Source organism: Prosopis cineraria, unplaced genomic scaffold (assembly GCF_029017545.1).
Source record: "Prosopis cineraria cultivar Desert tree isolate PC_DT_omini unplaced genomic scaffold, ASM2901754v1 PC3, whole genome shotgun sequence".
Classification (NCBI taxonomy): Eukaryota; Viridiplantae; Streptophyta; class Magnoliopsida; order Fabales; family Fabaceae; genus Prosopis; species Prosopis cineraria.
The window spans coordinates 3,911,145-3,923,899 of record NW_026555334.1 but is presented as its reverse complement, the minus strand read 5'-3'; the positions used below and the strand labels follow the sequence as shown (position 1 = coordinate 3,923,899).

Here is a 12,755-nt window from a genome sequence, read left to right as displayed (position 1 = left end):
GATCATTTTGTTAATCATAAAAATTAATGCATGCATTGAATAAATTGACATGGTAGTAATTAAAAATTTCAATAATTAATGTTCACATTCTTTATAAAGAATAATTAATAATTAATTAAGGCCAATCATACATGCAATGGACAAAATTGATAGTACTAATTAGTAATTACAAATTTGACTAATTAATGTCAGTATGTTTTTTAACAAAAAAAATCAAAATATGAATCATAATAAATTGTTTAGCTATTTAAAACTAATTACATCAATTTTCAATCCACCGTGACAAACGTACCTGATGGGACAATTTCGCCCCTTCAAGCCTTGATTTGATTTATTTTCAATCGAATTGTTTCCTATGCTTTTTAAATGCGCTATATTCTTACTATATTTTATCCTGTGCTAGAAAAAGAAAAGAATGAGATATTTTCAGAAGTTTAATTTTTCTTTAAAAAAATCAGAAGTAAGGTTGAAAATTTTAATCGATTATTTTGCATCTTATTTCTATTTTTAAATTCAATCAATTAAAAAAAATTAAATTTGTCAAAATCTCCCTTATCCTCACCTCCACTCCTGTTCATCCCCCTCCAACAACCAAACATGAATAAAACTTAATTTAAATTACATTGATTAAATATTGTCTTTGATAATTTTACAACAAATAATAGTGTTTTAAGTTGCAAAATATAAATTTACCCTATGTCCCTTTGTATTAGAAGTTATTTTAAACAACACATTATTTTTATAATTTGTTGCTATCATACATACTAAAAGTATAAAAATTTATTTTGTTCTACAATTTATTATCTTGTTCTTACTAAGAGTAAAAACAATAAAATATTTTATTTAGAATTTATTATCATGTGTAAATTAAAATTTAAAACAGTAAAAATTTTTAATAGGATTGCAAACTTATCTTTTTAACAAGATCCGTGCAAATTAAATTTACAATCTTATTGCTTGTTTCACACCCACTATTTTGCAATGTCCGTCATCTAATTTTTCGTATAATATCTAAATGAGGCAAAAAAATGATGAGGCCAGGTTTTTCTAGACTCACATTAAAAAGAAAAAAAAATTGAAGGCACAGAAGCAAATTAAAAAATAAAAATAAAAACATCATCACCCACTGCAACAGTATGAGGATTTCATGGGGAGAGAAATCTCTCCACTTCTTTCTATTCATTTTCCTCCATTTTTTCCATCTCAATCATTCATTAATTTTATCATTTTAAAAAATTTGTTTAATAAAATAATATATATAATTGAGATGGGAGAAATGGAGAGAAAGAAGTATCCTTGCAGGCCCCATAGATCTCAATAAGTTGGTTTAATTTTGTGTATCCAATCACTGTAGAACTACAGTGAAAAAAGGACGGCAATTACAAAGGATTTTTAAGTTCTAAACTATGTTTTACTTTGTTTTTGATTTAAATAATTTTAGAATCCTATTTCTACATTGGTTCTTTTTTTTTGCCAAAAAAGAATCCATTTTATTAATCATTAAAAAAATTATAATACCCACATTAATAGTCGAAGCTAAAAAAACACTCAAAAAAACTTACAAATACAACCTATTACATAAAAACACACAAAGAAAAAAAACCAAAAAAAAAAACAATAACCAGTTCAAGCACAAAAATAAAAATAAAGAAATGAAGCAATTAACCAATTCCTTCCTGATCTAAACAAACTAACATTACTAGTATAATTAACAGAAAAATTGAAAGCTATAATTCTATCAAGATTCAACACTTGAGTCAAGGTAGATGGAGATAAGAACACCATACCAATCAGATTCATTTTTTTTTTGGCATCACATTTCTACTATGATATAGCTTATAAATCATTTTGTGTTTTATTTATCATGGTAGAATTTTTCTTCCATAGTAGAATGTTTAATTTTATTTTGAATTATTAAGAAAAATTCTTTTTTACCGTAATAGGCTCAATGTATGTAGCTTTTTTCTTTTCTATAACAATAGACATTCTAGTGACTTAATTAGTTTAATTATTTTTATCATGATGTAAACTCCTTTCTACCACTATGATAAAGTATTATCTTAAATATTATATTATATAAGTTAAACTTTTTTCCAACTATAGTAATAGTAGGTCTTTAATTGTGTTTATAATTAGCTTATTTTAACTATAGTTAAACTTTTTCTATCATCATAATTCTACAATATGATTATTTGTCTTCTAATTATTATGGTAGAGTATCATATATGTGATTAAGTGTAGATTAGTGAGGATGGATTTTACACTGCACACAACAATTATAAAGGCCTCCGGCCAATCCTATTAGCACTTTCTAGTGACAGTTGATAAAAAATATGTAATCAAAAGTAGTAATATAGGGATTCACATGATCAATAATAATATTTCTTATAACTACACCACGGTGCTAACTCTTTAGTCAAAGGTTTAGCCTGAGCATATTTACAAGTTAATTATCCTATATGATCACACACAACTTTTTCATATACAATACTAATTACATATATTATCCAATCACTATATGAAACTTTCAACACAATGCTTCACAAAAATAGGACATATCAACATAATAAAATTTCCCAACTCAAATGTATGTATGTGTGTTCCTAAACCAACTAGTTTTTCAAACTTAACAATTGTATCGTGCTTTCCATCAAAATTCAACGCTAACATTGACATTTTGCTAAAGAAGTTATATAAATATAATACATAATATTTTCATAGTATAAACAACTATTTACAATATGAAAACAACTCAAATGTACAATACACAAGCATAAAAAGAAAATTAATTATGGTTACCTCATGCCTTAGCTTACTCAATATAATCTCTTGAAGTTTCCACTTGCCAACATCCCCAATCAAAATCAACCTTTCATAAGTGTTCCACATTTATCAATAGGATTGCCTAACATGGCGAACTAAGCTATTTTCAACCTTAAAAATATCTTAAACTTCATCTTAATTATTGCTAAATTCCCAATACCAACCCCTCATTCCAATGTTATTCAACTTATTAACTAATCTTTTGAAAACTTCAATTATTTATAATAAACCTCAGTTGTACAAATTTCCCACTTCCTAGCCACTACTTAGATCCCCAAAATTGTCCATTTGAGAATTCAAGCTTAAATCAACAATCTAAACCAATCACTCTCAAATTCAACCTGAAACAAACCCAACCAAACCATTAAATCAAGTTTCAATATGCCAAAATGTCATATTCTCTTCAAATCTCCAATTTCAAGCCAAATTTAACTCTAAATCCTCAAAATCATAAGTTATAACGAATCTATTCTAATTAAAACTTAAATAAAATCCCATTAACATGATATAAGCCCTTTTAATTGGTAGAAAATGTCTAGGATTTGAAATCCCAAATCTCCCAACTAAGAAAAATGGGTTAGGATAATTACCTTTGATTAAAATAAACCACTTCAAATGACTCGCAATATGTCAACAATTAAGTTCTAGCAGAGCTGCAATAACTTCTCTTTGTTTTCCTCCTTTTTCCTTCATTTTCTGTTATGTTTGTGACTTTGTTATGTCATCCCACCATACGTCCCTCTCTTGGATATCAATTTCTGAACCTTCCTCCTTCTTTTAGTTTTGAACGATCTGTTCGTGACTATTTTTTAAAATATTTTTTTATATATTTGATTCTAAAATCTTAAAATTTATTTTGGGACGTTACACTTCTTCTAATTTGAATATTATAACCAAAAATTATTATGCTAATTAATTGCTCATCCTGAAAAAACTCTAGAACAAGATTATCCTTTGACTTTAGTCAAAATTATTCAACTAAGGGTTGTTGTTATTTAATCATTACTCTAGCTAGCGTAATAATACACCAGTTTTAAAATTTCTAAGGAAACATTACGCGAATGAGATTACGAATTCCCTCTAACGGAAACTTTCAACATTGATAAATTTGCACTTTAACTCAATAATTATTTACTTAATTTAGATGATATTATTTTTTAAAAACAATTTTTAATAATGACGTTAAATAGTTTTAACTAAGTTTAATGTTGAATAATATTTTAAATAATTAATATTTTTGACATCTTTTAATCAAGAGTAAAATAATCTAATTACCTTTTTATTTTACCTTAATTACACAAACATTCTCTCTATTTTAAAAATACACAATTTAATTCAATCCATTAACTCCGTTAGAAATATATTCTGAAAAGATTCTAAAATTCATTTTTAACTAAAAAATTATGTTAAAAAAGTTTATTTACTAATTTTCTCCTCACCCTAATAAATCTTAAATTATATTATTTGACGGTTATATAATTCTATTGTAAGAAAATATGTTTATAAATTTAAATTATTTATATAATCTTTTGAACTTATATTATTTTATGTCATGTGATGAACTAAAATATGTGTTTAAAATATGATTTTAGAAATTTTAAAAAAACATAGATAAGTTTCAATAAATTTGATAAAAAAATTTATAATATGATAAAAATTAATAAATTTTATAATATAATAAAAATTAGAAAATGTATTTATTATATTTTTTTTAGTTGTATATAGAAAATATTTTTTCGTCAAATATAAATTTTTAAATAATTCTCATGTTAAAGAAAGACATTTTTTAAAATTAAAAATTTAAAAGTCAAATTTAACAGTTGATTAATGTTTGCATGAATAAAAATGAAATTTTAAACATATAAGGGAGGTTTATATAACATATATTTTAATTTTAAGAAAAAATTATATAAGTGTTTAAAAAAAATCTCTGTGTAATTAAGATATAATAGAAGGATACTAAGTGTATTTTAGTCTTTAATCTAGTTCAAGTTTTATTAATTCTTTTTTTTTTTTGAGCAAAAGTTTTATTAAGTCTTTAAACGCAATTTTTTTTTTTAATATTTTCTGCGTAAAGGAACCGAATTCCAGTGTCACAAAGAAGCCTTTTCACGTTTTGCTTTGCTCGTTCCTCCTCTTTATTCTTATTCTTTTCTTTGCTTTCTGTCTGCCTCCCTGCCTTTTAAATTTTCTGTGTTGCTTCCTCGCTCAGCTGAACGAAACAAGGTTTTGCACTTTCACAATCTTTTCGTTTCGCTTTTTACTGATAGATATTTATTTTGTATGTTCTTGTCGGCGCTTCCAATGTTTTTGTTTGATCCTATGGTTCAAGTTGTTTCCCTCTGATTGAGATGTGACTGCGAAGAAAGTGTTTCTGATTTTGAATCTAGTTTCCTTCTTTAGATGTCGTTTCTTCTCTATAATCTGTCAGTGAAATTAATTATCTCCTCCTTGTTCATATAGTACGCATGCTATCGATTTATAGCGGCTTATTCTCGTTAGCTTCTTGGAAAGAGTCTTGAGAGCTTTGTTTGATTTGGGAACTTCGTAGAAAGGGAAGGAATGATGCATAGCGGCTAGAAAGATATACTGAGTTTATAGAAGTTCTAGTCTGAATCTGAATTTCCTGGAGTAATGCAGGGTTGGTAATTTATTGGACATATTCAGTCATTGCTTGGAGGAAGCTTCCGCGGGGTTAAGTTTACCTAATTGATAGTGGAACATTCTGATTAGGGGCCACGGTTTTACAGTAATTGTTGTAATCCTCAAAATTAGGAAGTGATAGACTAACTGAAGACAACTCAGACGATGTTTGTCATGAATTGTATTCTATTCCTGTGACAATAAAACATATAATCTGTGGTCAAACTATGCATTTATTTCAATATTATTAGGATCGCCTCTGGGTTTGTAATTCGCCAATGGACAAGACAATTTTGAGGCACATGTTGTCTTGTTAATAAGATAAAAAATATGGGCCTCAGTTTGTATTCCCAGTACAAGTTTATACTCTTATTTGTTTTTGTAGTTTACGCTTACAACAATTCAACATTGATTTCCCAACTCCCCACCCCCACAAACTTATTATCTACCTTAAAAATGTAAAATTAAGGAGGGCTTTCAAAGACTGATCTGATTAATGAAACAAAGGTATTCATAATTTTTTCCTGCATTGGAAGGAACCCTTGATTTAAAGTTATATCAATGTATCAGACACTTGAGATAGGTAAGATTATGCCAGATTAAGAAAGATCAGGAGTTTGTTTATTGACTAGTAACATAAGGATAGCTATTGTTTTAAATTTTACGGTGGATGAAAGATAAACTGTGGAAAGTTAGAATAGATTTATAAATATTAATATTTGTAACATTTATAAATCTGGTGGAGGATATAGCTTTTTGTTGATTGAAGTGAGAAAAAGAATCTGCATTTAAACAGTGCGCTTACCAAAGCTACATTTTTGGGATGTATGCTTTGTTTCTTAAGGGTATCTAGCTAACTTATTAACTCAATATGCCATATAATTGGACATTTTTGTCCTCTTTTCTTTTGCTCTGTGAAGTTGACTGCAGATTTATTGGGTCTCTTTATGTGAGGGAGTTTTGAAATATACTTTCAGGTATGCCCAGAGGCTACGTTTATGTTTTTAATTATTTTGCAGGTTGATATCTTCTGCCTTCACATGTCCCTTCTATTTTGCCTTTGAATTGGGTAATATCTGATTAAAGAGCTATGCAGAAGGATACTAGTCCCCATGTCCATGCCCCATCAACTCCCACTGGTCGGGCTAGAAATCAGAAACGCTCAAATGAGGTTCATTGCTTTAAGTTTTTCATCTATGTCAAATTTATTTATTTACATTAAGTGCAGCTCATGTTGTTATTGGTTTTGCCTGCACTTTTGGATATTCCTACAATGTGAATGAAACTTGAAACATTATCTAATTGTTCTAAAATTCTTATTGAGGAAAGGAATTATTGGAAACCAATCGAAATATTTTGTCTTTTTCTTGGGGAAAAAAAAAGACTGACAAGAGCCTTTTTTTTCCATTAGTTTTGTGTTCCTTATTAATATTGTTGTCTTTATATACAACATTGATGTAATTATAACTTCACTATTTGGTTAATTACTACTGGTATCTTTCTAGAAATGTTACTAATACTATCTAAAAGTTATTAAATTGATGATTTCTTTTGTCAGGCCATTCCAGAAGTTGGCAAAGCAAATGGAACCAATTTACTTGTTCATGACAAGAACAAATACAAGTCTATGTGGATCCGTGCACATTCAACATTTTGGATGATTTCTGGCTTTGCTTCAATCATCTATATGGGTCACCTCTATATTACTGCGATGGTGGTGGTTATTCAAATCTTTATGGCAAGAGAGCTTTTCAATTTACTCAGGAGAGCTCATGAAGATAGGCAGCTGCCAGGATTTAGGCTATTAAATTGGTATTAGTCTCAAGTTGATTGTCCTCGTCATAGGCACAAGAGTGTTATTTGTTCTTGTCAAGATAAACTATCATTTTTTTTCCTAGTTACTAAATGACTTGTTTGCACCAATTTTTATACAATGTTATTGATTCATTTTTAAAACCATCTCAGGCATTTCTTCTTCACTGCAATGTTATTTGTATATGGACGAATCCTGAGTCAACGTCTTGTCAACACTGTGACATCAGACAAGGTTTTATATAAGCTTGTGAGCAGCCTTATAAAGTATCATATGGCGATCTGCTACTCCTTGTACATTGCAGGTGACTCTTGGATATCAATCTTGTGTATTAATATTCATTACTGGTGCTTGTGCCATATATCTGCCAGATCGATGACCAATCTCTTGTTAGTTGATATTTAGGATTGTGGTATTCTTTTTTTTTTACCTATCCTTTGCCTACTGATACTTTGGTTTACTTCCCTTCTCTTCATTGGTCAGGGTTTATGTGGTTCATTCTCACTTTAAAGAAGAAAATGTACAAGTATCAATTTAGCCAGTATGCTTGGACACACATGATTCTGATTGTTGTGTTTACACAATCTTCCTTCACTGTCGCAAACATTTTTGAAGGAATTTTCTGGTAATATGACTTCTTAAGGAAAAGAATGTTGTGCTATAATTATGTTGAGAACTTCTCTTCACTAATTTTTGAGGATTGTCTTTTCCACAATGCTTACATATTGCCGTCTTTCTTTATCCTTATGAAGTATATTTGTTAACCTGGATTTGTTGAATGTTATATGATCTCTGTACAGTAATCTTTTTTTTTTTTTAATTATTTGACCAAAATTTGATGCTGTAGCTATCAACTATAGGCTTTGTTTGCTGAAGTACGCAGATACCTATCAGTTATAACCTTATATGTGGATTTGAACAGTAGGACAGGGAAGATGGAGTTATATGGAAGTGTATTTTTTAGTTCCTTTGGAGATGTTCATATTAGTATATTCTCATCTTGATAACTTATCTCAACTCCCCACTTCACCTATTGTTTTTTGTTGTTTTGAACATTGCAAACTTTGTTATAAAAAAAAAACAGAATATTGGAAACTTCAATATTTATCATTTCATTACCTTGGAATATGAAAGATGGGATGGATGGCCAGATGATTCTTTTTTTTTTTTTTAATGATTGAGGAATGATATTATATTATTCTTTATTCAGATAAGTATATCCTCATCCTGGAGAACCATATCACAATCAATTTGAACTTGATTCTTCATACATGACTTCTTGCCAACTTTTTGCCTCAGTGAAGGGAATTGGGCTGAGTTCAGTTGTTTTATCCTTTAGTTCTAGACTTCTATTTTTGTGTGAAGAATGGTGCCATATCTTGCGTGCCTTGTATTTTTGAAAATGAAAGCAGGTTGAAGATGAACGTTAATTTTCCTCCACTTTTTGCGTATGATTATTCTGTGTAATATGATCCCATCTGCAACCGTTTCTTTTCTTCTTTTGTTTGTTCAGCTGTACATGGGATGATATGTCTGTTTTCCTTGTTAGTAGAATTTTTGTTTTTATTTACTGTGATTGCTTTTTGACTTTTCGTGGCCTGGAGATTCTGCATCTAAAATTGTCAAATAATTACTTGATGATTTTGTTTTGCTTGTTTTCTATAACACTTGAACTCACTATGCAGGTTTCTTCTTCCAGCAACACTTATTGTCATCAATGACATTGCTGCTTATATCTTTGGTTTCTTCTTTGGAAGAACCCCACTGATCAAGTTATCTCCTAAGAAAACTTGGGAGGGCTTTATTGGAGCATCCATTGCAACCATAACCTCTGCATTTCTGGTGAGAACGACTACCAATTTGGTCTTAAAGAGGCAGAAACTAAGTTCTTGCTGTCTTTGATAATGTTTGGGAAAAAGATCACGAGGCATCATCTTTACTGATTAGGTCTCACCACCCACGCATGCACGCACAGGATTTCTTGTGAGATTGACTACCAATTTGATTATAAAGATGCACAGGAATTAAGTCCTTACTGACTTTGATGATGTTTGGGAAAATGATCATGATGGATCATCTTTGCTTAGTGGGTTGGTGTGGAGAGACACACACCCTCACATTGTTTTGTTTTGGTGTTGATGTGATTATAAAATAAATTACCGTTGACATATTATTTATCTATGTCCGTAATTTTGTCTTGACATGTCTTCCTACCTATGTCATTCTTTTAAGAATTAGGTGTTAATTATATAAAACTGCTAATGCAGCTAGCAAACATCATGGGTCGTTCCAAGTGGTTAACATGTCCAAGGAAGGTAGATCTTTAACTGAGCATAACTAATTGATATTTTTGAAGTATCGTGCAAAATCCAAGTAACTTATATTTCATGTCTCCCTGGAAACAACGTGCAGGATTTATCAACCGGTTGGCTTTCCTGTGATCCCGGTCCACTGTTTAAGCCAGAATCTTACCCTTTACCAGGAACTATTCCTCAATGGGTGAGCCACTTGATCCCCTTGAACTCATGCCTGCTTTATTGTGCAAGATAGGTCAATATTATGTTACATATAGGGTTGCAAACAAGAGATGACAATGTTTAACACTTGAAGAGTTAATATCTCCTATTGTGCAGTTTCCTTGGAAAGAGATATCAATCCTGCCAGTTCAATGGCATGCTTTATGTCTTGGCTTGTTTGCTTCAATTATTGCACCCTTTGGAGGTTTCTTTGCAAGTGGTTTCAAAAGAGCTTTCAAAATAAAGGTCTGGATTTGTTACTCAGCATTTGGGCAATTATCATTATCCATTTGGTTGCTGGCATTTAACGTTTTTTTTCTGTATACCCTATCTCTGCAGGATTTTGGTGACAGTATTCCAGGTCATGGTGGAATTACTGACAGAATGGACTGTCAGGTAAACTCTTTTGATGTTTGGTTTTAGCAAAACTATATTGAATTTATCAATGATATTGTAATGACATGCTCATTTTGCCATATACTGAACTTTTTTTTTTTGTTTTCTTTTTTATTATGGTAATAATTATATTCAGCTCACCCTGCATTCTCACGTAAGGCCATTTGGTTCAAAATGGGAATAGGAAATATCTCCCCATAAACATGGAAAGCTTTCTTTCCAGCAAAGTCACTTTTCCATCTACCAAATATAATACCAATGCTTTCTTTCTTCGTTTTCCCTTCCTTCAAATAACTTTTCCATATACCAAATGTGCCCTAACAGTAAACATGATCACGAATACTAATGTAATATTTGGTAGTTAGTGAAGTACTTTCTAGACAGGAAATGAGAAATGTGCCTATTTCATTTTTCTTTTTAGGTAAATCTCCAATTTCATTTCTAGAAAACAATTTTCCGTAAACCAAAGATGCTAAATATATTCTCTCGATTCTTTCTAGTTCACAGTTGAAAAGGTTCACAGCCTTTTAGCTGTAGTTTGTCACGTGGGAAATTTAGTTTTTCAGGTGTTGAGAAACCTATTTGTATGATGTTTGAAATAACAAACATAAGAAAATTCAAAATTGGTGTTGTTAATTTCTAAATAATATAAGAATGACGACTTCTTTGTATGTCTCTTTTTACCCCCGGTAATACGGTTTCTACATGCTCGGGAAGTTATTAGAATACACGAGTTCCAAATGCCACTTTGATGTTAGATGAATTTATGCCACTAGGATGTCTATATCATAGTCCACCCTGATCAACTGGAATGCTACGCATATGTCTGTGGTATTAGTATATTTGCATATCATAGTGAAGTAAGTGTTTTTTGGTTGTACGTGTCTCTATCTAATAGGTTTTTTTTTTTTTTTTTTTTGTGTCCAGTAGGTAGTATACTGTTTCATTCTTATCCAAATTGAAAAAAGAAAATTTTCAAAATGGTTCATAAAGTGTAGCCCTTCCTCCTATGGGGAAAAATCCTGCCTGAAATTTCTAGAGAAAATAACATTCTAGGATTCATAGCTCATAATACTAATAGTTAAGACCTTAAAATAAACATCTTACTAGAACCATTGAAATAAGTAATTGCTGTTTTTGGAAGTTACAAGCCATGCTCCTTGAAGTTTATGACGTGGTGTTTTTTTATGCTATAATAGTATTTTGAATTTGTTGATATTTCTGAATGAAAATATTCTGGTGAAGTTGGGAACACTAAGGTATAACTTTGATAAGCGTGTATTGTAAATTCGTGAAATATTAATAACATGTTCTTTTTCTCCTTGACGGAGAATTTTAATTTTTTAAGATCCTTAACTGGTAACATTCATCAACCCAAATTTCCATCTGCTTGCTTGCTTATCAACTCTCTTTTTTTTGTTTGGCTCTATTTGCAGATGGTGATGGCAGTTTTTGCATATATTTATCATCAATCATTTGTTGTGCCGCAAAGTCTCTCAGTTGAAATGATTTTAGATCAGGTATTTTGCGTGTTATTATATCATGAATCACAAATCAAATTTTAATAATTGAATAAAAATGATTTTATTGATGTTATTTGCCTCAGATATTGATGAACCTAACATTTGAAGAACAACGAGATCTATACTTGAGGCTGGGTCAGATGTTGCAAGAAGGTATTCAAAGGCAGCCTTAGATTTTCTACTTTGTGATTTAATCATTAATTAATGAGGGAGGATTGGTGGAGATAATTTGTACATGCTTGTTCTAATTTCTCAGAGAATATTATTTGCAAAATCAGGAAGCTGTCAGTGTGTGTATAGTATATCTTGACCACTAATATTTGATTAAATTTCTGTTTTAGTTCTTGAAATGTGATCAAGTTTTTTTTTTGGTGCTCACAATTATTTTCTTCTGATTTGTCTTTTTTGAAAGATCAAATTGAGGAAATAGTTTCACAGATTTTAGCTGTGGAAGAGTAGTACTGAGTGAGCAAAAATTATTGAGAGAGAAAAAAAATTAAGGATTTTGTATTTTGGAGAACCAAGTTGAATTAGTCATGTTCCAAGGCAAAAACAGTAATTAATTTGATTTTTATTTTCCATTCTTTTGCTCATTGACATTCTTATGCCAGAAAGAAAAATATTCTGTCAGAACAAGAAAAGAGCTTGTAGGTAGAATTGAGAATATAGGTTCAGTTATGTGAGTTGGCTCGAATAACCAGTTATAAGGGTCGGGTTTGATAGGAGAGAAAATTGACCAAAATAGAAACTGAATTTTTCTGAGCCAGATCATATAATCATGAATCATATGGGTTAAACTTAAGGGGTTAGAGTTGGCACAAATGACCCATATTATTTTTAAAAAATTTAAAAAAGGAAAAGGGAAAAATTTTGTAGGTATAAAGTATATTGGGTATAACTTATTTAACTGAACCAATTTATATATTTTATACAAATATTATAGATTAATATTTTGGTAGATCTAGAATGAATTATGAAAGAATATTAATCTGAAACTCATTATTTAAGTATATTTTTTTAAAAAATAAATTGAAAAAAAAT

The 12,755-nt window shown here is 30.0% G+C and overlaps 1 protein-coding gene across 2 annotated transcripts; it reads left to right on the top strand.

The window, feature by feature from the left end:
• The first annotated feature begins 4,920 nt into the window (after positions 1 to 4,920).
• On the top strand, positions 4,921 to 12,081 carry LOC129306975 (phosphatidate cytidylyltransferase 2-like). Of its 2 annotated transcripts, XM_054947810.1 has the most exons (12): positions 4,921 to 5,049; positions 6,486 to 6,637; positions 7,025 to 7,278; positions 7,432 to 7,583; positions 7,763 to 7,904; positions 8,965 to 9,121; positions 9,547 to 9,594; positions 9,692 to 9,778; positions 9,913 to 10,041; positions 10,135 to 10,191; positions 11,628 to 11,711; positions 11,798 to 12,081. In XM_054947810.1, the coding sequence occupies exons 2-12, from the start codon at positions 6,557 to 6,559 to the stop codon at positions 11,885 to 11,887; spliced, it is 1,281 nt and encodes a 426-aa protein (XP_054803785.1). In that variant the 5' UTR covers positions 4,921 to 5,049; positions 6,486 to 6,556; the 3' UTR covers positions 11,888 to 12,081. The 2 variants fall into 2 exon arrangements, with proteins under 2 accessions (XP_054803785.1, XP_054803786.1); XM_054947811.1 differs by lacking the exon at positions 4,921 to 5,049 and having other exon boundaries at positions 5,057 to 6,637.
• The last annotated feature ends 674 nt before the right edge of the window (positions 12,082 to 12,755 follow it).

What these genes read in the sequence shown, in the direction of transcription:
- LOC129306975 (XM_054947810.1), top strand. Translation starts at nt 6,557, where the DNA reads ATGCAGAAGGATACTAGTCCCCATGTCCATGCCCCATCAACTCCCACT. An exon ending in CCATAACCTCTGCATTTCTG is followed by an intron (nt 9,122 to 9,546) that starts GTGAGAACGACT and finishes CTGCTAATGCAG; the next exon opens with CTAGCAAACATCATGGGTCG. An exon ending in GGTTAACATGTCCAAGGAAG is followed by an intron (nt 9,595 to 9,691) that starts GTAGATCTTTAA and finishes AACAACGTGCAG; the next exon opens with GATTTATCAACCGGTTGGCT.